The sequence below is a fragment of the Camelina sativa genome, chromosome 11, assembly GCF_030686135.1.
Source record: "Camelina sativa cultivar CO46 ecotype springtype chromosome 11, ASM3068613v1".
Classification (NCBI taxonomy): domain Eukaryota; kingdom Viridiplantae; phylum Streptophyta; class Magnoliopsida; order Brassicales; family Brassicaceae; genus Camelina; species Camelina sativa.
In genome coordinates this window covers 31,612,882-31,637,233 of record NC_141890.1, presented here as the reverse complement: position 1 = coordinate 31,637,233, position 24,352 = coordinate 31,612,882, and the positions used below count along the sequence as shown (strand labels likewise).

At 37.0% G+C, this 24,352-nt stretch overlaps 6 protein-coding genes across 7 annotated transcripts; 5 read left to right on the top strand and 1 right to left on the bottom strand.

Moving 5' to 3' along the window:
- The first annotated feature begins 1,283 nt into the window (after positions 1 to 1,283).
- Positions 1,284 to 1,799, top strand: LOC147934678 (uncharacterized). Its single transcript, XM_087472738.1, has one exon. It carries the CDS (start codon positions 1,284 to 1,286, stop codon positions 1,797 to 1,799), a length of 516 nt encoding a protein of 171 aa, XP_087328864.1.
- Positions 1,800 to 1,802: 3 nt separating this feature from the next.
- Positions 1,803 to 2,574, top strand: LOC147934677 (uncharacterized). Its single transcript, XM_087472736.1, has 2 exons — positions 1,803 to 2,121; positions 2,348 to 2,574. Exons 1-2 carry the CDS (start codon positions 1,803 to 1,805, stop codon positions 2,572 to 2,574), a joined length of 546 nt encoding a protein of 181 aa, XP_087328862.1.
- Positions 2,575 to 3,222: 648 nt separating this feature from the next.
- On the top strand, positions 3,223 to 5,184 carry LOC147934676 (uncharacterized). The gene is made up of 3 exons (XM_087476619.1): positions 3,223 to 3,710; positions 3,814 to 3,962; positions 4,646 to 5,184. Exons 1-3 carry the CDS (start codon positions 3,534 to 3,536, stop codon positions 4,782 to 4,784), a joined length of 465 nt encoding a protein of 154 aa, XP_087332745.1. The 5' UTR covers positions 3,223 to 3,533; the 3' UTR covers positions 4,785 to 5,184.
- Positions 5,185 to 6,255: 1,071 nt separating this feature from the next.
- On the top strand, positions 6,256 to 9,800 carry LOC147934675 (uncharacterized). Of its 2 annotated transcripts, none has more exons than XM_087476616.1 (6): positions 6,256 to 6,793; positions 7,075 to 8,238; positions 8,328 to 8,421; positions 8,504 to 8,713; positions 8,805 to 8,981; positions 9,054 to 9,800. In XM_087476616.1, the coding sequence occupies exons 2-6, from the start codon at positions 7,084 to 7,086 to the stop codon at positions 9,581 to 9,583; spliced, it is 2,166 nt and encodes a 721-aa protein (XP_087332742.1). In that variant the 5' UTR covers positions 6,256 to 6,793; positions 7,075 to 7,083; the 3' UTR covers positions 9,584 to 9,800. The 2 variants fall into 2 exon arrangements, with proteins under 2 accessions (XP_087332742.1, XP_087332743.1); XM_087476617.1 differs by having other exon boundaries at positions 6,322 to 6,793; positions 7,078 to 8,238.
- Positions 9,801 to 10,717: 917 nt separating this feature from the next.
- LOC147934674 (heat shock 70 kDa protein BIP2-like) lies at positions 10,718 to 14,091 on the bottom strand. The gene is made up of 6 exons (XM_087476618.1): positions 13,713 to 14,091; positions 13,131 to 13,398; positions 12,794 to 13,008; positions 12,453 to 12,695; positions 11,531 to 12,248; positions 10,718 to 11,443 (listed from the first exon to the last, which is right to left on the bottom strand). Exons 1-6 carry the CDS (start codon positions 13,765 to 13,767, stop codon positions 10,936 to 10,938), a joined length of 2,007 nt encoding a protein of 668 aa, XP_087332744.1. The 5' UTR covers positions 13,768 to 14,091; the 3' UTR covers positions 10,718 to 10,935.
- A 2,037-nt stretch (positions 14,092 to 16,128) lies between these two features.
- On the top strand, positions 16,129 to 18,157 carry LOC147934673 (uncharacterized). The gene is made up of 7 exons (XM_087476282.1): positions 16,129 to 16,458; positions 16,619 to 16,765; positions 16,869 to 16,967; positions 17,115 to 17,306; positions 17,433 to 17,552; positions 17,640 to 17,711; positions 17,792 to 18,157. The coding sequence occupies exons 1-7, from the start codon at positions 16,198 to 16,200 to the stop codon at positions 18,014 to 18,016; spliced, it is 1,116 nt and encodes a 371-aa protein (XP_087332408.1). The 5' UTR covers positions 16,129 to 16,197; the 3' UTR covers positions 18,017 to 18,157.
- The last annotated feature ends 6,195 nt before the right edge of the window (positions 18,158 to 24,352 follow it).

Genomic DNA, 24,352 nt, shown 5'->3' with positions numbered 1-24,352 from the left:
TGGAGTGCAAAGGAAGATTTCAACCTCATAAGTGCTTGGTTGAACACAAGCAAGGATCCAGTTGTAAGTAATGAGCAGCGGTTAACAAGTTTCTGGAAGAGAGTTGCAGACTATTACAAAGCAAATGATGGATCAGCCGGTTCAAACGCAAGAGGGCCTTCACAATGTAAGGCTAGGTGGAACAAGATAAACCACCAAGTCAACAAGTTTGTGGGATGTTACGCACAAGCAAGTGCAAGAAGGAAAAGTAGAGAATCAGAAGATGACGTGATGAGAATGGCGTATGAGCTTTACAATAACGACATGAAGAAGCCATTTATGCTTGGACATTGGTGGAGGGAGCTGAAGCACGATCAGAAATGGATCACAGAAGAATGTAACCACAAGCGGACTAAGCTTGCATCTGAGACTACTACTACGTGCAATGATGGATCTGAGAAGAGGCCTCCGGGGGTTAAAGCTACTAAGAACAAAGGGAAGAAACCGATTGTTAGTATTGATGTTGAGGATGGTTCTGTCCGTAAGTTAGATAAGATCATTGCAATGAAGGATCAAGAACAAGCGGCTAAAGAGAGGCACGACAAGATAAGATTGCTAGACAGCCTGCTTAACAAGAGTGAACTAACACCAGCTGAAGTGCTACTTAGAGACAAACTAGTAGATCAAATGTTGACAAACATTTAGGTTTCAATTCTTTTCATTTGTTATGTTTAACTCTTGTGTGTCTTTCTCATGTTGTCACCATTCTATGTCTCTCATGTTAGTACGTTTTGTTGTGCTTAACTCTACTTGTATTCTTTTGTTTCAGGTTTCGGGTCATCAAATGTAGCTGTGGACAGTCACGTGAAGAGAAGAAGCTGTCTTGTTGTGGAACATGTCACAGATTTGGGATGTTTTGTTAATGTGAAGGGTTATGTCTAAATGGCTTATGATGTTTGTAAGGATTGTATGGCTTTTGATGTTTGTATGATTTAGTTGTATTTGTTTGGCAAGGACAGTCACAGTTTTATTTGTTTTGCAAGGACAGTCACGACTTTGCCTTTTGTAAGGGTTGTATGTACACCCACTAAAGTAGTTTGTTTGCTTGTGTCTCTAGTGTTAAGTCTATATATTGGACAACTTTTTCTTCTTCATTCGCAACAACATTTACTCCATTACACCCGCAAACAAACTCTCTTTCCTCCTATCTTCACTTCTCCTCCTATACTAAAGAAAAATCCTTCTCCATTACAAAATAAATTAAACTTCCCATAAGCCTTCTACTAAACCCAAATTGTCAAAAGATGTCTAATTGGAGTTCCGATCAAGAAGTTGATGATATTGTAGAGGATGAAGTTGATAGTATAGTGGAGGATATCCAATACAACTACACTCACCCAGATGTACCATCAGCTCCAATTATCCGAAGAGTCCACATTAATAGAGACCACGAAGAAGGTCACGCTCGGCTATGGAATGATTATTTTAGTGATAATCCGACTTACACTCAAGCTATGTTCCGTCGTCGTTTTAGAATGAACAAACCATTGTTTATTCGTATTGTTAATGCTATTGAGAATGGAGTCCCATACTTCAGAAAAAGGCGAGATGCTACTGGAAGGCTCGGCCTTTCTGCACTTCAAAAATGTATGTCGGCTATTCGTATCATGGCGTACGGATGTTCAGCAGATGCGGTGGATGAATATTTACGACTCACTGAAACAACCGCCCACAAATGCCTTCTACATTTTGTTGAGGGAGTTATAAATCTGTTTGGAGACGAGTATCTCAGAAGACCTACAGCTGAAGACCTCCAATGATTGATGAATATTGGAGAACAACAGGGTTTCCCCGGAATGGTAGGGAGCATAGATTGTATGCATTGGGAGTGGAAGAATTGTCCCACTGCATGGAAAGGACAATATTCACGTGGATCTGGAAAACCGACAATCGTACTAGAGGCTGTGGCTTCACAAGATTTATGGATTTGGCACGCATTTTTCGGACCACCAGGTACGTTAAATGATATCAATGTTTTGGACCGCTCACTGGTGTTTGATGATATCCTAGAGGGCCGAGCTTCGAGAGTTACATACGTTGTCAATGGAAGGCAATACAAAATGGCGTACTACCTAACTGACGGTATCTTATCCCAAATGGACAACTTTCATCCAATCCATTACACTTCCACGTGGTCGAAAAGCAAAACTCTTTGCTCAAAATTAAGAAGCATGTCGTAAAGATGTAGAGCGTGCATTTGGAGTCTTGCAAGCTCGATTTGCAATCGTGAAGAATCCCACACTTTTTTGGGATAAAGGAAAAATAGGGAAAATAATGAGAGCATGTATCATCCTTCATAACATGATAGTGGAAGACGAACGACATGAATACAATTTCTACTATCCAACAGAATTCTATTACGGAGAAGGAAACGAAATTTCCCGAGTCGATTTATCGTATTCTACAGATATGCCAACAACTATAAATAATATGATGGGCATTCGGAATGACCTTCATGATACACAAATGCATGATCGTTTGGAGAAAGACTTGATTGAACATATCTGGCAAAAATTTGGGGCAACCGCACAATAAATCTTATTCCGAATTTTGTTTAATATGTTTAGTATTTCGAATTTTATAAATTATGTTTACTATTCCGAATTTTGTAAAATATGTTTAATATTCTAAAGTTTGTAAAATTTAATTGTTTTCTATTTTATGTAATATAAAATTTTTTAATAATTGTTTTGTCATTTTATATAATTAAAGTTTGATAATTAATAAACATAAATTAAAAAATTATTATTTAAATGTTTGAGCAACCTTATTTTGGGTTCTCTAAGTGATTTTGCTTAAGTTTCTCTTAGAATTACTTTACTTAATTTAGTATTAATTATATACTTAATTAATATGAGAGTAACTATGGTGGATAACTCCACTAATGGTGGTCTTAGTTTCTCTAAGAAAAATGAATAAAACATGTTCAATTTAAAAATCAAAATGAAAATGCCAAAACAGATAATTTAAATATTTTATTCGATATATTTTCACAAAAATAGGGAATAGAAATTTTGTAACAAAAGGGATTTGAAAGTATTTCAGCTATTTTTTTCTATATAAAAAATATAACTAGTTCGTTCAATAATCAATTAAAAAAAAATTCGAAAATGTAAAAAGTGTACTTAATTGAACAATTCGGATATCTAATTAATATACATCCGATCGATGCCAATTAAGAAAGAGAAGTCCAATTTTTTATGTATTTATTTATTTATTTTAAAGCAAAGCAATGAGTCGTCGTCGTGGTTTATCGAGCGACGCGGTGAGGCTAACATCGGTGAGCCATCCAACCACCTTCCTATTTTAATTTAATGCTTTTTTTAATTTTTTTTATATGAAAAAAAAAAAAACAAAAATCGAAGAAAATAAAAAGCCCAGAAAGAGCCCAAAAGAAAAGAAAAAAGAAACAAAACTTGTTACTCCTCCTTTGTACGATTCAATTCATCATCTCCGATCTCTTCCTCCTCCTCTGATCTTCCAAATCTCCGGCGATGTACGTTAGAGCACTTCCGACGACGGATGTGAATCGGAACACGGAGTGGTTCACGTATCCTGGTGTTTGGACTACTTATATTCTCATCCTCTTCTTCTCTTGGCTCCTCGTTCTCTCCGTCTTCCATTGTTCTCCTGGCATCGCTTGGACCATCGTTCACCTCGCTCATTTCACCGTATTTTCCCCCAATCTCCTCCTCCGATCTGTTGATTTCTTGATTTCCAATTTTTTTTTTTTTTGGGTTGATTTATATAAGATTTGAAATTTGTAATTTCTAGGTCACGTATCATTCGTTCCATTGGAAGAAGGGAACACCGTTTGGGGATGATCAAGGAATCTATAATAGGTTGACTTGGTGGGAACAGATTGATAATGGCAAGCAGCTTACACGTAATCGCAAGTTTCTCACCGTTGTTCCTGTTGTCTTGTAAGTTCCCTTTCCCTTTCATCTCTCGAGGATCTTCTTGTTTCCCCATTAGGGTTCATAATGGTTGCAGGTATTTTTGCAGTTTAGTTTGTGTAGGAGATGCTCTGATCTTTTAATTTGCCATACTTGAAAAAGTGATGCTTTTTGTTTTGTTTCTGTGCTCATTTTACCTCTGGTTATGTAGAGATGCTCTCAACGAGCTTAATTTACTTACCCCTGCCTGTTTAATTGCAATTCGATTTTTTTTTTTTTTTGGTAAAGCGGTTGTTTTTTGACAATCTGATTGGCATTACTACTATACAGTTTACATTTAGGCATGGCAATAAATTATTCTTGCATTTACAGAAGGCCCTATGAGTCTCTTCGTTTTGAATTTCTGTTTGTTGAGTAGTGCGCTTCAAAAGTGTCACTTTCTGTGTTCTAATCCGTTTCACTGATTAGGGTTGGATCGAAGTTCCCTATTATGATTGATATCATCAGTTTGCTATAAAAGGCTTCTTTAGCTAGTGCCCTCCTAGAACATTAGATGTGGATTTTAGGTCTAGGCCATTCATACGAGACGTAAGGCCTGTTGTGAGATTTGCTGAATCTCTCTTAAAGAATGTTGTTGAATACCTCAAATTGTTATCCATGACGATTGGATCTTTGTGAACTGAAAATCTGATCAAAACTTTTGCATGTAGGTACTTGATAGCCTCTCACACAACAGACTATCAGCACCCGATGCTCTTTCTCAACACACTGGCCGTATTTGTCATGGTGGTCGCAAAATTCCCACACATGCACAAGGTCCGCATATTTGGAATCAATGGAGACCAATGAAAACTTGGAGAATACAAAGATAAAGGTATGTGTATTATGCGAGTCAGAGTAGTAGTTGGAATGTGGAATCCAATGACAAATGCCATCAGTCATTCAACATGTCTGTACCCTTATACAGACGTTGAATCCCAACAAGAGAAAAAATGTGTTATGTGGTCTCCATCCCATCGCATAATCTAACCTTTTCTACTCTTTGTTTTGGGGCTTCTATTTAATTCATATTTGATCTCGTTTGTGGTCTCCTAGTTTCTTATTTTGTGTAATCCCAAAACTGGTTACAACAGAAGTTGTTTAGTGAGCAATCTTAGGGTTTGAATCAATAGTTGGGGAAGAGAAATTTATATTCACTGTTTTTTGATATATAGATTCTTTATTAATGTGAAATCAAAGCAATTATGTATTTATGGTTTACTAGTAACGGTCGGTCTTTATTCCTAGCAAGTATAACACTGATCGTCGGTGTTCATTATGATGGGTTCAACGTGATGGGTGGTGGTCCTCAATGTTAATGTAGCACTAAAGAGAGGTCATAGTTTGAAGTGAATTAGAGTCTTGCCCTGACACATCAGTTGTATGTAATAAAGGCTTAGGATTTTACAGTGAAGTAAAACCTACAATTTGGTCTCATGGCAAAGAAAAAGATAAAAACATGAAAGCAAAGAACAATCAGTTCATCGAATATTGATTTGAGGTTATCTAATATCGGATTTAATGAAGTGATCAACGATGACCGACGCAACTGTTCTTATTTAGAAGTAGAACTGATTAAAAATTTGCTCAAACAAAGCACTTCTATTATTTTTAAATTGGGAATTTTAAGGTCCTTCAACACATAATCTAATTTTTTTTTTTTTTTTTTTTTTTGACAAAACAACACATAATCTAAATTAAGTACGAAAAAAACCATAAATCTAAAAGTATGTGTAAACTGTAAACTGTAATACTGTCATATTTAGAATAAAATCTAACAAAGACATTTTAGCACACGTGAGGTAATGTATTAAGCTCAAAAGGGAAATTGACAAAAGAAAAATTGATAAATAATTAGTTTATCGTTAGTGTGTCATTTTCTCTTGTTTCATTTTTATTTATTGATAAGGTCTTTTTTCAAGTTTATTGTTAATGACCTTATCAAAAACCAAAATAAAACAATGGGGAATTTAATCCATTTGTTGTGATATTATCATCACCTCGTTTCTAATTGTTTAGTGAGTAGGTAGGTGAGTCACATATATGAGGCTATTGACTCAGGCAACAACGAAACACAAACAACGACCAAATCAAAATGTGGAAAAAAAAAAAAAAAACAAATGAAAAACATCAATTTTCTTAAATCAAGATGTTATAATTTCATTTATCATAAATCCAATAGAGTCCATATCTTAAAATTTGAAGAGGGATCATAGTGTTTTTCTTTTGCTATTTATGAGCCGGCCTGCTCAAATCAAATGTAGAAAAGAAAAGTAAAAGTAGATTAAAGAAAGAAAATTCAGCATATGGTTATTGAAATAAAAGTAGGATTAGAAGATTAAAAGTTGACTAAGTAAGTGTAAACAATGTTTTGAGTTTTGACCATTTCAAAACTAAGAGTTAGAAAAAGGAAATGAAGAGAGAAGAAAAAGACAAAAGAAGGAAAGGATCTTTGTTCAATTTAATTGATTCGTACCCTTTCCTTTCTCTCTTCTTCCTCTCTTCTTCTTCTTCGTATAATAATGGAAGAAACAAACTCTCAACTTTACAAATTCCTCTCCTCTTAAAAATCAAACCTTTTTTTTTTTTGTTTTTTTTGTGTGTTTTGAACCCCTCTCTCTCTCTCTCTCTCTCTCTCTCTCTCTCTCTCTCTCTCTCTCTCTCGCAAGGAGGAGTTGTGACTCCTCGTATCGACGCAAGGTTTTGGGGGTTTTTTTTTTTTATTTTAAAACCCGTTCGTTTCGATGCAGACAAAAAGACAACACTAGTGTTTTTTTTATAAGAATAGAGAGCAAAATATTTGAATCTGGTAATAGAATGTAAGTAAATCTATCTCATCTCTTCCCATAAACTATTCGTCTTCTTCTCTGTTGTCTTATTCTTTTACTTTACTCCAAAGCAATCTCCTTTCTTTTTTTTTGCCGGATCATATTTGATTTGTCATGATTTTATCATCTGACCACTTCCCCCTTTTGGTGTTAAGCGTCTAGATTAGTTTCAATTCGAAAACCATTGTAGCAAATTTCTCTACTTTTCCAACATTCTTTGTCTTCGAAAGTTTGACTTTTTTTTTTTGTGAATTTTGTGTGTTTTGGGACAGAAGCTATATATGATGGGTACCCGAGGGAACGAGGAAGAGGAAGACTTGTTCGCTGATGCCCGTGAAGAGGTTTCATCTGTTTCTGATTGTAACTCTGAAGTCGCCGCCGATGATTTTGTTCAAGCAACTGGTGATTTAGATCTCTGGACTATGAATCCTGAGAGTGTTGATAACCGTCGCCAAAAGTTTTTTCAATCTATGGGTTTTAGTTTCAAAAAAAGAAACTTTGACCTTGATCTTGGTCTTGACCTTGATCGTCTGGGAGATTCTTGTTCCGACCATGTCCCGGTTTCGAAACATTTAAACTCTGTGTCTGAAACTGATCACGAGGAGGAGGATGAGGAGGAGAAGTTGCTGAGGAATGAATCTATATCCTCTAGATCCTCTGTTTCATCATTGTCAACTTCTTCTTTGGCTGAGGCATTTAGTTTCAGAGGTTCGTTTCAGAATCGTGCCAAGATCATTGATGATCAGATTTTTCTGACGAGAGATTATTCCAGCAACAGTAGCAGCATTGCTGAGGGATCGAGTGAATCTGGTTCGAGTAGGTCTGGTAGCTATGGAGATTTTCAGAACTCTCCCATGAGTCGTTATGAAGATTCGCCTAAGAAGGGAGGAGCTAAAGGTTGGTTAAAGAAGTTAGGTGTGTTAACTCATATTCTCGACAAAAATGAAGACTACACTGATGGTGAGTCAATGGGATCATCGGTACGGAGGCAACTAACTCGAGTTCAGTCTTTTAAAAAGCAGTTCAAGGAGCTTTCGTCTCTTTGTATCGGACAAGAGTTCTCTGCGCATGACGGATCCGTCGTGGTGATGAAGTTTTCACATGATGGGAAGTATTTAGCTAGTGCTGGCGAAGACTGTGTTGTGCGAGTGTGGAACATAACTGAAGACGAGAGAAGAGACAACGACTTTGAAGTGGTGGAGTCTGATTCAAGCTCTAGTTGCGTCTACTTTGGAATGAATGACAAGTCCCAGATTGAGCCTCTCAAGACTGAGACTGACAAGGTTGAAAGGAGCAGCAGAGGGTTGTTGAGGAAGAAGTCAGAATCGACTTGCGCTGTGTTGCCCTCAAAAGTCTTCAGTATATCTGAAACCCCTCAGCACGAGTTCCAAGGACATAAGGGTGAAATCTTGGATCTTTCTTGGTCGGAGAAAGGGGTAAATTACTCTCCGATTCTGTTTTCTCTTTCAATGGTAAGAAGATGAGATGATGGAACTAATTAACAACTTGTGATTGTGCACTGCAGTTTCTACTGTCATCTTCAGTGGACGAGACTGTTCGATTGTGGCGAGTTGGTTCTTCTGATGAATGCATCAGAGTTTTCTCTCATAAGAGCTTTGGTGAGTTTCTTTCTCTATCTGCCTTCTTCAATTCTGTTTACGGTATGTCTTCTTACGCACGTTCTCTCTTCCTTTGTGACAGTGACTTGTGTGGCATTCAATCCTGTGGATGACAATTACTTTATAAGTGGATCGATTGATGGAAAAGTCCGAATATGGGATGTGTCCCGTTTCCGAGTTGTTGACTACACAGATATAAGAGAGATCGTTACAGCTTTGTGCTACCGACCTGATGCTAAGGGTGCGGTAGTAGGTTCTATGACTGGAGAATGTCGCTTTTACCATACAATTGGTACGTTTTTTTTTTAACTTTTCGGATTACCAAACACTCAACTAAAATCATTTGTGTGTTTTGATATCTGAATCATCTTTATGAACTTCAGATAACCAGCTGCAACTGGACAGAGAGATCAGTTTACATGGGAAGAAGAAGGCTCCTAGCAAAAGAATCACTGGTTTTCAGTTTTTCCCTGGTGATTCGGACAAACTGATGGTTACTTCTGCCGATTCTCAAATCCGAATAATCTGCGGAGTGGATACAATCTGCAAGCTTAAAAAAGGTTTTTCTTTCGTTCAATATATGTAGGTGTTGCTGTTGTGAGTTTATTTATGGTGGATATATATTTTTTCAGCTTCAAGTCTTGGAACAACACTGACGAGTCCAACATTTGCTTCATTCACATCTGATGGGAAACACATTGTCTCAACAATAGAAGACTCAGGCATTCATGTTTGGGACTACTCTCAACCCAACAAGAAGGCTTCTTCTCAGAAACCAAAAACCATAAGATCTTACGAGGGGTTTCTCTCACACAATGTGTCTGTGGCTATACCTTGGCTAGGCCAGCAGGGGAAGGAGGACAATTTTATAGCAGATTTGGAAAAAACGTTTGCTCATTTCCCGGCTCCCATGGACTATTTATCTCCAAACAAAGGAGCAACAACGTGGCCAGAAGAGAAGCTTGGAGTAGTAGTAGCAGGTGCGGCTGCAGCAGTGGTTTCAGCTACAGTCAGCAGTAGATCCAAGTTGAGGCTCTTAAGGAGTGTGTGCCAGAACGTTAATACCTCTTCGCCTCACCTGTGGGGGCTTGTGATTGTGACAGCAACTTGGGACGGTAGGATCAGAGTGTTCCATAACTACGGTTTACCAATTCGGGTCTAAAGATCCCGAAGCAGCGCGTGTAGATTTGAGAGTTGTGGCAGTGTTAGTGCAGTATTAATTCTTTGATTTTGTTTGGAGCTCACTTAGCCTTAAGATATGCACATTAGGAACATGAGCTAAGTGGGTCTCTCTTTGTATTTGCTTCTAATTGGTACTATTGTATAGTGTGTCATCTTTTTTTGGTGTGTTATCAATGGTTATGAAAATACCCATAAAACTAAACATTAACAGTATATTTATAGGAAAGCTGTAGTACCTAGCTAGTATCTTATGAAGAATTGGGAGAGTTGTATTTTGGCAAGTATAAGTTCAATACCCCCTCAAAGTATTTTATGACAAGTGTCATGAAAGGTGACCAATATTATGAAATCACGACAAAAAAATATTGTATAAACATGAGCATACATGATGGTATATCACGATTACATAATGTGTTTAACTCTTATGCTTCCACTTATATTACATGTCTTCGTTGCGTTGATGGACGATTGAGATTATTCCGAAAGAAACCTTTAAAGTGGAGCTTCGTCCTCTCTGCTCTCTGCACCTATAAATACAAGCCTTTAGTCTATCATAAAGGATTTCCGAAAAGACTTAACACTAAAAAAAAGATTGTAGGCGAAAAGAGAGATTGATATTCCGACCTTAAAAGTTAAGCTTTCATCATTCATCTAAAAAACCGTTCATGAAGACTTCACCGCTGTAATGAACGGAGGTATTTTGCAAATTCTTCTGATGTGTTTATTATGTGATCAATTGAAATATTTAACGACTTTTGATACTCTGTTATTTGACTGTGATTAATGTAGAATTAAGATTCTAGTGATTGCATAATTTTTAAAAAAAGTTAAGAGAGCTTGGCACAAAATAGTTTGGTTCGCTCACTCGACACCAAAACAATCCTTTTGTACTTGGCTTGCCATGCATAACCATCCATCTATAGACGACCCTCACGACCGTATGTAGGCTTGGAATAATGGCTCAAATGTGACTTGTGTTTTCTGTTCCACTCCCACTGAGACTCGAGATCACTTATTTTTCTCATGTCGTTATGCATCTGAAGATTGGTCAGCCACTGCTAAGAGTCTTCTCTATAAAAATCGGTTCACCACTGATCGGTAACAATGTATCTTATTTTGGATGGGAAAAAAGTATTTGTTATGAAGAAGTAAAGGGAACATAAAGAGAACGTCCGGGGAGACTAAAGAAGGGACGCTACTTAATCACTCCCCTTTCCTAAAATGAAAAACCAAAAACATACAAAAAAACAAAAACAAAAAACGACTTTTGTTTCTTTCATACTCAAAACTTGTCTCTAATGGTTTTAACAAATCAATGATAAAAAAAGACATCTAGAGTTCATCATGAGACTCATCTTCCTCCTCAGTCGTTGATTCTCCTCCTGCACCTGGTGCTCCGCCTGATCTCTGGTATACTGCCGTGATGATTGGGTTACACACTGCTTCTACCTCCTTGAGCTTCTCATCGTACTCTTCTTTCTCAGAGTTTTGGTTCTCGTCGAGCCACTCCAAGGCTTCTTTGGTTGCTGCTTCGATCTTCTCCTTCTCATCCCCTTCCAATTTGTCTGCAAGCTTGTCCTTGTCGTTCACTTGGTTTTTCATGTTGTACACGTACGTCTCCAACGCATTCCTGGCGTCGATCCTCTCCTTCACCTTCTTGTCTTCCTCTGCAAACTCCTCTGCCTCCTTCACCATCCGGTCAATCTCTTCTTGGCTCAGACGACCCTTCTCGTTTGTGATTGTAATCTTTTCTGATTTACCACTCGCCTTGTCCTCTGCTTTCACGTTCAGGATACCATTGGCGTCCACTTCGAATGTGACCTCGATTTGAGGGGTTCCTCTGTCAAAAAGAAGAATGATGACTATTTTAAAGTTCAAATGAGACTGATTTTACAGTTACAAAAGGTTAAAAGAAGAGAGAGCAAACCTTGGGGCTGGTGGGATTCCGTTGAGGTCGAATTTCCCGAGCAGCCTGCAGTCCTTGGTGAGACTTCTTTCACCTTCAAAGACCTGAATTGAGACAGTTGTCTGCTGGTCTTGGTACGTTGTGAAAACCTGAGATTTCTTGGTTGGAATAACTGTGTTTCTCGGGATCAGCTTGGTCATCACTCCTCCAACAGTCTCAATACCCAAAGTGAGTGGTGCCACATCAAGAAGAAGAATATCTTTGGTCTCATCACCGCCTTCTCCACTCAAAATACCACCCTGAACAGCAGCACCATAAGCAACAGCCTCATCTGGGTTCACACCCTTGTTTGGCTCTTTACCTTCAAAGAAGTCCTTCAATAGTTGCTGAACCTTTGGGATCCTGGTGCTTCCACCAACAAGGACGATCTCATCGATCTGGCTCTTCTGTAGACCAGCATCATCCATGGCCTTCTTCACAGGTCCCATGGTCTTCCTGAACAAGTCATTGTTCAGCTCCTCGAAACGAGCTCTGGTGAGTGGCTCAGAGAAATCAACACCATCAAAGAGTGACTCAATCTCTACACGGACTTGGTGCTGGCTACTAAGAGCTCTCTTTGCCCTCTCACATTCCCTTCGGAGCTTACCAAGAGCCTTGTTGTCCTTGCTGATGTCCTTCTGGTGCTTCTTCTTGATCAACTTGATGAAGTACTCCATGATCCTGTGGTCAAAGTCCTCACCTGCGCAGATCGTAACAACAAAAGGTCAGCACCAACATCACACTAAAGCAATCCCTCAATGTCTGACACTCTGTCTATACTTTGACACAAGTCATTGATTATGTTTTGTTTAGAATATTTGGGCGATTCCAATTGCACAACACTCCTCCGTTATTAAACGAAATGTGATTAAAAACGAATCCTTCGTGGTCACAAGTATATTACCTCCCAAGTGAGTGTCACCATTCGTGGAGAGAACCTCGAACACTCCATTATCAATGGTCAATACACTGACATCAAAGGTACCACCACCAAGATCAAAGACAAGGATGTTCTTCTCACCACCCTTTTTATCCAGACCATAGGCAATAGCAGCAGCAGTAGGCTCATTGATGATTCTAGCAACATTGAGCCCAGCAATAACACCAGCATCCTTGGTAGCTTGCCTTTGAGCATCGTTGAAGTAAGCTGCGCATATTTCAACACCAAATGAACAATCAATCACCAATCCAGATAAGTCTATGTCTCCAGCACATATAATGACGGCGAATTAACAACAAGCTAACCTGGCACGGTAACAACCGCGTCCTTGATTTTCTTTCCAAGGTATGCTTCGGCTGTCTCCTTCATCTTAGTCAGAATCATAGCACTGATCTCCTCAGGACTGAAAACCTTAGTCTCACCATCCTTGATCTTGACTTGAATGTAAGGCTTACCGTCCTTGTTCACAATCTGGTAAGGTACAAGTTTCCTGTCCTTTTGGACCTCCTTGTCCTCAAATCTGCCATAAATTAAAAAAAAAAAAAAAAAAAAAAAAAAAAAAAAAAAAAAACAAAAAATCAATATCTCATGCAAGTGAAACATACATAAACCACGCAAGAGAAAGAGGTCTCATGTATTTACTTTCGGCCGATCAATCTCTTGACGTCGAAGATAGTCCTCTCTGGATTAACAGCCGCCTGATTCTTAGCAGCCTCACCAATGAGCCTCTCAGAGTCAGTGAAACCAACCCAGGAAGGTGTAATACGGTTTCCTTGGTCGTTGGCAATAATTTCAACGTGGCCATTTTTGTAAACACCGACACAAGAGTAAGTGGTACCAAGATCAATCCCTATGACTGATCCCAACTTGGTGGCCTCTTCTTTTGCAGTGGAAAACGCAAATAAACATCCTGAAACGTAAAAAAAAAAAAAACTCCAACCGCTCAATACACTAACAAAATCAAAACAGTAACTCTCCCAATTCCAATTTCACAAAGATACTACTCACAAACCACAACCTAATCTCGTCATCCACGAAACGAATCTCTAAGTAAACATCTTAAACTATCTCTGTAAACGAGATCTAACCTTAGAGATCGCAATTCAACATTGTAAAACAAGCACAATCACATCCAGTAATACGATCACGGAACAATGCAGAGGAGATTTTTTACGAATTACACAGACTAAAGAGATCTAAATCGAATAAGAAGACACCACTCACCGAAGAAGATGATCGCCAGCACAGCAGCGCCGTTTGCTCCGAACGAGCGAGCCATATCGAAAACTTTAAGCTTTTGATCTCACTCTCTCCTTGTTTCGATCGTATAAACTTAGTTTTGAACAGAGCTTTTCCTTTTTCTCTGATTTAAGGCTTCGCAGAAGAAGTTGGGAATGCCTTTAAATAGGGTCCAGTAGTGGCCGAAGGTGATGGTGAAGTAGTCGCTTTTTATGGCAAGACGAAGAAATTATAACTCATGTCATCGGAGATTACGTGGACCAATCATCTTACGACGATCTATAATGTCAGCCAATCAGATTTGGTCTTGTGTTGGAGTAATCGTGGCCGTTGGTTACTTCGTTTCTTCTTCTTTATTCTAGACAATGGGCTTCTTCCTTTTTTTTTTATTTTAATGGGTCCAGTCGGCCTCTTCTATTTAATTATTATTTTTTTTTCGTTAAAAAAGATTTATATTGATGAAAAATTGTAATCGTTTTTAAGGAAATCTGATAATTAGACTGGGGATGAAAACAAGCATAATAGAAACTGTTTGTTGTACAACCTAGCTTTGCTAATACATGGACTGTATTATTATATGATCTTGGAGTGTAAACAAATTTAATTTGCTCAAAGAATTGTGACCAATAAAAAATATCCTTATAAACTCCTTCTATTGAAGCTATATAAACTGAGTTGTTCAGCATTTTTGTTAGTGTCTCACAGTCGCCTTCAAATACAACATTTCTTATTCCCTGGATCCAAGTTTGTTGTAGTGCTGATAGAAGAGCTTTGCCTTCAGCTTCCAAAGGTGAAGAAGCCTGTCCCAAGTCCGATGCTCTCCAACCATTAGAAATTCCTGAATTGTTGCGTAGTATCCAGCCACTTTTGGCCGCCTGTGAGATATGGGATCATAACTCGCATCATAGTTACATTTGAGGAAAGGTTGTGTTGGTCTTGTCCAGTGCATTGACTTTGGTTGTTGAATGTTTGAGTTAACCCGATATGAATCATGCTCAAGTCGACACCATTCTCTTACATCTGCTTTTGCTCGTAATGCTATATGTTCAGGAGCTTCCGATATTTCTTCAAAAATAAATTTATTCCTTGTTTTCCAAATATGCCAAAGCACCCAAAAAAGGAGAAGCTTTGTATGTGTTGGGAGGTCTTGATCATTTTGGAGTGTGAAAATAGCCTCTAAAAAAGATTCACAGTTAATAGAGGGAGAATATAAAATATGGATAGGAATGTTTGCTAATTGCCAAATTGACTCAGCATAAGGACATAAAAAGAGTAAATGATCAATTGTTTCATCATTCTGAAGACATCTTGGACAAACAAGGTCTAAATTCATTCCCCTAGATATTAAACGAGTAACTGTAGGCAGAGATTTAGAGAGTAATCGCCATAGGAAATGTTTAATCTTCGGTAGAATATTAAGTTTCCATATTTGTCTTTTCAAGCTTACTGAACCATGTGGTTTCGGTGGTAGTTCGCATGGATTATTGGGATTGTTCATAGAGAACCAGTATCCCGAACGAACTGTATATTCACCTGATTTGGTATAGTGCCATATTAATTTATCTGACCCTTGTTTCTAAGGAAGATAAGTGTTGAGAAGCACTCTCTGGTCTGCAGGATCGATATCTCGATTTATCTTGTCGCTGTCCCAAGATCGGTATCCATTGTGTGATGAAATGAGGTTTGATAACGTAAAAGATTCGTTTGGTGGGTTGCTGCATATTGGTTGTGGTGGATGAGTTGGTTGGATGTTATCCTTATTTACACGCACTGTTTCTCCATCTCCTACAATATAACGCGATCCTTGTTTTCTAATTTCTAAACCAGCTAATATGGATGACCAGCCATAAGATTGATGAGCTCTCTGTTTTGCATCTAATACACAGTCATCTTTGAAATATCGAGCTTTAAAAATTCGAGAAAATAATGTATTTGGATGTTGAATTAATCTCCAAGCTCGTTTCGCAAGTAAAGCATCATTGAATTTCTCTAGGTTTTTGAAACCCAAACCTCCATCCGCCTTCAAATGCTGCAAACGTTTCCATGCTATCCAAGAAATTCCTCTGTCCTGATTATTTTTCTCCCACCAGAATTTTTGAATGACTGATTCTATTTCGGAGATGACTCCTAATGGGATTTTGAAACATGACATAGAATAAAGAGGCATGGATAGAGCAACTCACTTGATTAGTACTTCTTTTCCTGCAGGTTAAAGTTGAGGGCATGTACAAAATGCAAATTAACCTTTATTTGAATTTGACGAAAACAAAATCAATTTTTTTTTCCACATTTGAATTTTTTATACACCAACGTAATTAACCTTTATTTGAATTTGATGACTTTGCAAATTAAATGCAAATTAAAAAAAAAAAAAAACAAAACAAACATCAGCGGCCCATGGGCCTATTCTATTAAGCGTCGTATAAAAAGGTGGAAGAGGCCCATTTGACATTGTATCAGATTTCGTGAGATGTTTCCGGTAACGAAAGGTTTAATCAGAAACTTGTCCTTGTTCCAACTTCGTCTTCCTCCTCTCGTAGCAGCAATGGCTCCTTCAAGCGTCGTTAGGGTTTACTCCACTGCTACCTCCCCTTCTCCTTCAGAGCTTTCCGTCAAGAAAGTTGGTACTCATAATGGAAGCTTTCACTGCGACGAAGCTCTCGGCTGCTTCATGATTCGCCTCGTCGATAAATTCTCCGGCGCCGATATCGTCCGTTCTCGTGAACCTAAGGTAACAATCACAAAAACAATCCTCAGACTGTTTAAGAAATTAGTCGTTGATTAGTTGCTAGAAATTGCCTTCTTCAGATTTTGGAATTAGGGTTTTTTTTTTATGGTCATTTGTGAGGTGGTGGTGGATAAGATTCTCGTTTGTTGTATGTTACATGTAGATATTGGCAGAACTTGATGCAGTGCTTGATGTTGGAGGTGTTTATGATCCGGAGCATGACCGTTATGATCATCACCAGAAAGGTTTTGAAGAAGTGTTTGGGCATGGCTTCAACACTAAGCTCAGTAGTGCTGGTCTTGTTTACAAGGTTATAAACAACCTACAGTACACCATGGTGTTTGCTTGCTGTAATTCTCACTAAGATTTCAATTTTTAAGTTCTTACTGTTGTTGTTGTTGGTTATACTTCAGCATTTTGGTAAGGAGATCATAGCTAAGGAGCTTAATGTTGATCAAGACCACCCTGATGTTCTTCGGTTGTTTTTAGCTGTCTACAAGAGCTTCATGGAGGTGATTGCATATTTTCCATTTTTAACTGAAAAATTTAGTTTCCTTTTATCATTGTTGGCTTGCTCTAAGTGCCATTATTTGGTTATTCTTCATATGGATATCAATTCTTGTTTGTTTTGATGACTTTATGTTGCTTAATATTAACAGGCAATTGATGCTGTGGACAACGGAATAAATCGGTATGATACAGACCAGCCTCCAAGATATGTGAACAACACACATCTCTCCCCAAGGGTTGGGAGATTAAATCTGGATTGGATTGACCCTGACCAGTCACAAGAGAAGGAGAATGAAGCTTTCCAGCGTGCAATGGCTCTAGCTGGAAAAGAGTTCCTCGAAGTAAGTTCTCTTTTATATAACACTATATGTGCTTGCTTTCTATGTCCACTGCAATGGTAGTTTCCTAGAGACATAACATGTTTCATAAACAAAACTTACGATAGCTTCTTTTACATTGTGTTGTAGAGTGTCCAGTTTCATGCAAGATCATGGTTACCGGCTCGATCAATTGTGATTCAGTGCCTTGAAGAAAGATTCAAGACAGACCCCAGTGGTGAGATCATGATATTGAATAAATTCTGCCCTGTAAGTGTTTCAATACCTCCATTCCGCTTATCGATGCCAGTACTATTTGGAGTCTTAAGATTATAACTCTGGTTCTCTTGTGAGCAGTGGAAGCTTCATTTGTTCGAGCTTGAGCAAGAAATGAAGATTGAGCCTCTCATCAAATACGTCATCTACCAGGTACACCAACCTTCTAAGATAGCATCTGTCATTAAATAATAGATCTTTAAAACTGGTCTGAAATGTGAAAAAAAAAACAGGACGAACGAGCAAAGCAGTGGAGAGTTCAAGCAGTGGCGGTTGCACCAGACAGGTTTGAGAACCGGAAGCCTCTGCCTGAGAAATGGAGAGGCCTTAGGGATGAAGAACTCTCTAAAGCTGCTGAGATTCCCGGTTGTGTCTTCGTCCACATGAGTGGCTTTATCGGCGGAAACCAATCCTACGACGGCGCTTTATCCATGGCTCGAACCGCCCTCACTCTCTAACTCAGCATCACATAATCATTTTGCCCATTAACCCATTGAGAGAGGGAGAGAGAGAATTTTGTATACAATTTCTGTTTTCATTAAGTGAGCTGAGAAACCCATTGAATGATTTTTCTTTGAATGGAATCATATTTTCAAAAATCAAAACGTTTTGTTATTTATTTTCTTCTAAGGTTTATAGAAAATCTATTGGGGACTACACCTAGGCATAAAAAAATAAAAACAAAAAAACAAAACAAGTATTCTATTATATGCCCCTACGATTTACATAAACAAAGAAGAAGAAAAAAAACACAGAAGGACAAATTGGTAAAAATATTAATCAAAAGACGCGGACCTTATACGGATTTTATCAACTACGTATAACACTATTCGGAGCTTGATTAAGCTTTAGGCCTTCAATGTCAAGTAGATTCTACTATAGTTTTTGGATTTTGTTTTTCAAAAACCAATTTTTTCTCCATTCAAGATTTTACATTAAATAGATTTCCTAAAAAATAGGAAAACTAGTTTTTAGCTTTTCTTTACAAATATTAACAAAAACTAGAATCCACATAATTACAGATTTTAAGGAAAAATTACGATTCTTTTTATTTTTTTATGTTTCTTTATGTAATTATTTTAAAAATAACTTTGTTACAAAAAACTAAAATCTCAAAATCAAAAACCAAAAATTAAAAACCAAAATCTATAATCTAAAAACCATTTAAAAACCATCTTCCATTCATGGCCTTAGACGTTTCCAAACAGATTATGTCATAGAAACCTATAAAAATTTCATAAAATAATTAGGAAATAAGTATAACAAAACACGTAAATAATTAAGCAATCCCGAAATTATCTGAAGAACAAACCTAACTCATAATTAATTTAAATACCGGAAACTTATTCATCTCAAAAACTATCCAAATCAGATTGTATCATTTCCATTATCTCCAATTCACCATTAAATACTTATAACAAAGATGGCAATGAAAATTCCCACAAACTTCTCAAAATCATTTTATAGCATCCAAATCGGACTGTATTATTTTCATAATCTCCAATTCACCATTAAATCTATATTATTTTAAAACATGTGACTTAATCATTGTAAAAACTTTCCAAATATGACTTTATCACTTTATCATAACGATGATCTCTGATTTAAAGATAGCAATAAATCTTCTCAAAATCAGTTTATATCAAACATAATCTTACTATCAAAGGAAAACAATAACTGAAAATATATTTTATGATTCCTACCTTTTAAAATTGTATCAACTAAAATATTCTTATCCTCTAAATTTTAGCAACTAACACGGATTTAAGAGTTAGAATTTATGTAAAAAAAATATATTACCGTATCTCATCGTTATTATCGAATAAGCATATTCTAGAATTATACCATTTCACCAAACTATCTCCATTAGTTCTATAAATACAGACCTCTACTCAAGAACAAACACAATACTTCCAAACACAAAAAAAAAAAAAAAACACTCGATTCCAAAGTAAGTTTATTTTCTTTATTCTCAAGCATTGTTTATCAATATATTAAACTAATTATGTCACTATTGTCAATATGTAAAACAGGGTGAAGAAGAAAAAGATTTAACTGGTCCAAGTATTAAACGGTGCTCCTCAAACATCTAATACAAGGAGGCCTACACCATCTCACAACTCTCAAACCCGAAATTCACAAGGAGTTCTATCAAAAAGAACATCATTTAGTCACTCCCAATTCATTCCAAACTCTTACAATTAGTCAAATGCAATGAATTATCAGCCATTCTGACCCTAGAAACAGTAACAAAGCTGGTTAGTGCTTCGAATCAATGTTTCTCGGTTTAAGCCTGTTTTGGGATAAAACGGGTTTAAGTGTTGTCTAAACACTCCAAATTCATCCCAAACTCTTACAATTAGTCAAATGCAATGGATTGTCACACATTATGACCCTAAAAATAGTAACAAAGCTGTATACTGCTTCGAATCGATGTTTTCTCGGTTTTAGCCTGTCTCGGGACAAAAGGGATATAAGTGTTGTCTAAACACTCCAAATTCATCCCAAACACTTACAATTAGTCAAATGCATTGGATTCTCACACATTTTGATCCTCAAAACACAGAAAAAGCTGTTTACTGCTTCGAATTAATGTTTTCTCGGGTTTAGCTTGTGTTCTCGTTTTAAGCTTGTTTTGGGACAAAATGGGTATAAGTGTTGTCTAAACACTCCAAATTCAACCCGACCTCTTATAATTAGTCAAATGCATTGGATTGTTACATATTTTGACCCTAGTAACAGTAAAAAAGCTGATTACTTCTTCGAATCAATGTTTTCTCGGTTTTAGCTTGTTTTCTCGGTTTAAACATGTTTTGGGATAAAACGGGGTTAAGTGTTATCTAAACACTCCAAATTCATCCCAAAATCTTACAATTAGTCAAATGCAATGGATTGTCACAGATTCTGACCCTAGAAACAGTAACAAAGCTGTTTACTGCTTCGAATCAATTTTTTCTCGGTTTTAGCCGGCTTCGGGACAAAATGGGTATAAGTGTTGTCTAAACACTCCAAATTCATCCCAAATTCTTACAATTAGTCAAATGCATTGGATTGTTACATATTTTAACCCTAGAAACACAAACAAAGCTGTTTACTGCTTCAAATCAAGTTTTTTCTTGGTTTTCGCTTGTTTTCTCTTTTTTAGCATGTTTAAGGACAAAATGGTTATAAGTGTTGTCTAAACACTCCAAATTCAACCAAACCTCTTATAATTAGTCAAATGCATTGGATGGTTACATATTTTGACCCTTGAAACAGTAAAAAAGCTGATTACTTCTTCGAATCAATGTTTTCTAGGTTTTAGCTTGTTTTCTCGGTTTAAGCATGTTTTGGGATAAAACGGGTTTAAGTGTTGTCTAAACACTCCCAATTCATCCCAAACTCTTACAATTAGTCAAATGCAATGGATTATCAGCCATTCTGACCCTAGAAACAGTAACAAAGCTGGTTAGTGCTTCGAATCAATGTTTCTCGGTTTTAGCCGGTTTCGGCACAAAATGGGTATAAGTGTTGTCTAAACACTCCAAATTCATCCTGAACTCTTACAATTAGTCAAATGCATTGGATTGTCACAGATTCTGACCCTAGAAACAGTAACAAAGCTGTTTACTGCTTTGAATCAATATTTTTTCGGTTTTAGCCTGTTTTGGGACAAAATGGGTATAACTGTTGTCAAAACACTCCAAATTCATCTCGAACTCTGACAATTAGTCAAATGCATTGGATTGTCACACACTTTAAACCTAGAAACACAAACAAAGCTGTTTACTGCTTTGAATTAATGTTTTCTCGGTTTTAGCCTTTTTTCTTGTTTTAAGTTTGTTTTGGGACAAAATGGGTATAAGTGTTGTCTAAACACTCCAAATTCAACCCGAACTCTTATAATTAGCCAAATGCATTGGATTGTTACATAATTTGACCCTAGAAACAGTAACAAAGCTGTTTACTGCTTCAAAACAATGATTTCTCGGTTTTAGCATGTGTTCTCGGTTTAAGCTTGCTTTGGGATAAAACGGGTTTAAGTGTTCTCTAAACACTCCAAATTCATGCCAAACTCTTACAATTAGTCAAATGCAATGGATTGTCAGACATTCTGACCCTCGAAACAGTAACAAATCTGGTTAGTGCTTCGAGTCAATGTTTTTTCGGTTTTAGCCTGTTTCGGGACAAAATGGGTATAAGTGTTGTCTAAACACCCCAAATTCATCCCGAACTCTTACAATTAGTCAAATGCATTGGATTGTCACAAATTTTGATCCTAGAAACCCAAACAAAGCTGTTTACTGCTTCGAATCAATGTTTTCTTGGTTTTAGCTTGTTTTCTCGTTTTAAGCCTCTTTTGGGACAAAACAGGTATAAGTGTTGTCTAAACACTCCAAATTCAACCCGAACTCTTATAATTAGTCAAATGCATTGGATTGTTACATATTTTGACCCTTGAAACAGTAAAAAAGCTGATTACTTCTTCGAATCAATGTTTTCTCGGTTTTAGCTTGTTTTCTCGGTTTAAGCATGTTTTGGGATAAAACGGGTTTAAGTGTTGTCTAAACACTCCCAATTCATCCCAAACTCTTACAATTAGTCAAATGCATTGGATTTTCACATATTCTGACCCTAGAAACAGTAACAAAGCTGTTTAGTGCTTCGAATCAATTTTTTCTCGGTTTTAGCCGGTTTCAGGACAAAATGGGTATAAGTGTTGTCTAAACACTCCAAATTCATCCCAAATTCTTACAATTAGTCAAATGCATTGGATTGTTACATATTTTAACCCTAGAAACACAAACAAAGCTGTTTACTGCTTCAAATCAAGTTTTTTCTTGGTTTTCGCTTGTTTTCTCTTTTTTAGCCTGTTTAAGGACAAAATGGTTATAAGTGTTGTCTAAACACTCCAAATTCAACCAAACCTCCTATAATTAGTCATATGCATTGGATTGTTACATATTTTGACCCTTGAAACAGTAAAAAAGCTGATTACTTCTTCGAATCAATGTTTTCTCGGTTATAGCTTGTTTTCTCGGTTTAAGCATGTTTTGGGATAAAACGGGTTTAAGTGTTGTCTAAACACTCCCAATTCATCCCAAACTCTTACAATTAGTCAAATGCAATGGATTATCAGCCATTATGACCCTAGAAACAGTAACAAAGCTGGTTAGTGCTTCGAATCAATGTTTCTCGGTTTTAGTCGGTTTCGGCACAAAATAGGTATAAGTGTTGTCTAAACACTCCAAATTCATCCTGAACTCTTACAATTAGTCAAATGCATTGGATTGTCACAGATTCTGACCCTAGAAACAGTAGCAAAGCTGTTTACTGCTTTGAATCAATATTTTTTCGGTTTTAGCCTGTTTTGGGACAAAATGGGTATAACTGTTGTCAAAACACTCCAAATTCATCTCGAACTCTGACAATTAGTCAAATGCATTGGATTGTCACACACTTTAAACCTAGAAACACAAACAAAGCTGTTTACTGCTTTGAATTAATGTTTTCTCGGTTTTAGCCTTTTTTCTCGTTTTAAGTTTGTTTTGGGACAAAATGGGTATAAGTGTTGTCTAAACACTCCAAATTCAACCCGAACTCTTATAATTAGCCAAATGCATTGGATTGTTACATAATTTGACCCTAGAAACAGTAACAAAGCTGTTTACTGCTTCAAAACAATGATTTCTCGGTTTTAGCATGTGTTCTCGGTTTAAGCTTGCTTTGGGATAAAACGGGTTTAGGTGTTCTCTAAACACTCCAAATTCATGCCAAACTCTTACAATTAGTCAAATGCAATGGATTGTCAGACATTCTGACCCTCGAAACAGTAACAAAGCTGGTTAGTGCTTCGAGTCAATGTTTTCTCGGTTTTAGCCTGTTTCGGGACAAAATGGGTATAAGTGTTGTCTAAACACTCCAAATTCATCCCAACTCTTACAATTAGTCAAATGCATTGGATTGTCACACATTTTGATCCTAGAAACCCAAACAAAGCTGTTTACTGCTTTGAATCAATTTTTTCTTGGTTTTAGCTTGTTTTCTCGTTTTAAACTTGTTTTGGGACATAACGGGTATAAATGTTGTCTAAACACTTCAAATTCAACCCGAACTCTTATAATTAGTCAAATGCATTGGATTCTTACATATTTTGACCCTTGAAACAGTAAAAAAGCTTATTACTTCTTCGAATCAATGTTTACTCGGTTTTAGCTTGTTTTCTCGGTTTAAGCATGTTTTGGGATAAAACGGGTTTACGTGTTGTCTAAACACTCCAAATTCATCCCGAACTCTTACAATTAGTCAAATGCATTGGATTGTCACACATGCTGACCCTAGAAACAGTAACAAAGCTGTTTACTGCTTCGAATAGATGTTTTCTCGGTTTTAGCCTGTTTCGGTACAAAATGGGTATAAGTGTCATCTAAACACTCCAAATTCATCCCGAATTCTTACAATTAGTCAAATGCATTGGATTGTCACACACAAAAGAAAGCTGTTTACTGCTTCCAATCAATGTTTTCTCGGTTTTAACCTGTTTTCGGACAAAATGGGTTTAAGTGTTGTTTAAACACTCCAAATTCAACCAAAACTCTTATAATTAGTCATATGCATTGGATTGTTACATATTTTAACTCTAGAAACACAAACAAAGCTATTTACTGCCTCGAATCAATGTTTTCTTGGTTTTCGCTTGTTTTCTCCTTTTTAGCCTGTTTAAGGACAAAATGGTTATAAGTGTTCTCTAAACACTCCAAATCCAACCCGAACTCTTATAATTAGTCAAATGCATTGGATTGTTACATATTTTA

Coding starts and splice junctions, on each gene's coding strand:
- LOC147934676 (XM_087476619.1), top strand. CDS start 3,534: ATGTACGTTAGAGCACTTCCGACGACGGATGTGAATCGGAACACGGAG. Junction 3,711..3,813: donor TTCACCTCGCTCATTTCACC/GTATTTTCCCCC, acceptor TGTAATTTCTAG/GTCACGTATCATTCGTTCCA. Junction 3,963..4,645: donor ACCGTTGTTCCTGTTGTCTT/GTAAGTTCCCTT, acceptor TTTTGCATGTAG/GTACTTGATAGCCTCTCACA.
- LOC147934675 (XM_087476616.1), top strand. CDS start 7,084: ATGATGGGTACCCGAGGGAACGAGGAAGAGGAAGACTTGTTCGCTGAT. Junction 8,239..8,327: donor TTTCTTGGTCGGAGAAAGGG/GTAAATTACTCT, acceptor TGTGCACTGCAG/TTTCTACTGTCATCTTCAGT. Junction 8,714..8,804: donor TCGCTTTTACCATACAATTG/GTACGTTTTTTT, acceptor TATGAACTTCAG/ATAACCAGCTGCAACTGGAC.
- LOC147934678 (XM_087472738.1), top strand. CDS start 1,284: ATGTCTAATTGGAGTTCCGATCAAGAAGTTGATGATATTGTAGAGGAT.
- LOC147934677 (XM_087472736.1), top strand. CDS start 1,803: ATGAATATTGGAGAACAACAGGGTTTCCCCGGAATGGTAGGGAGCATA. Junction 2,122..2,347: donor GGCGTACTACCTAACTGACG/GTATCTTATCCC, acceptor ATAACATGATAG/TGGAAGACGAACGACATGAA.
- LOC147934674 (XM_087476618.1), bottom strand. CDS start 13,767: ATGGCTCGCTCGTTCGGAGCAAACGGCGCTGCTGTGCTGGCGATCATC. Junction 13,399..13,712: donor GCTGGCGATCATCTTCTTCG/GTGAGTGGTGTC, acceptor TTTACGTTTCAG/GATGTTTATTTGCGTTTTCC. Junction 12,249..12,452: donor TGGTGACACTCACTTGGGAG/GTAATATACTTG, acceptor CGATCTGCGCAG/GTGAGGACTTTGACCACAGG.
- LOC147934673 (XM_087476282.1), top strand. CDS start 16,198: ATGTTTCCGGTAACGAAAGGTTTAATCAGAAACTTGTCCTTGTTCCAA. Junction 16,766..16,868: donor GTGCTGGTCTTGTTTACAAG/GTTATAAACAAC, acceptor GTTATACTTCAG/CATTTTGGTAAGGAGATCAT. Junction 17,712..17,791: donor TCAAATACGTCATCTACCAG/GTACACCAACCT, acceptor AAAAAAAAACAG/GACGAACGAGCAAAGCAGTG.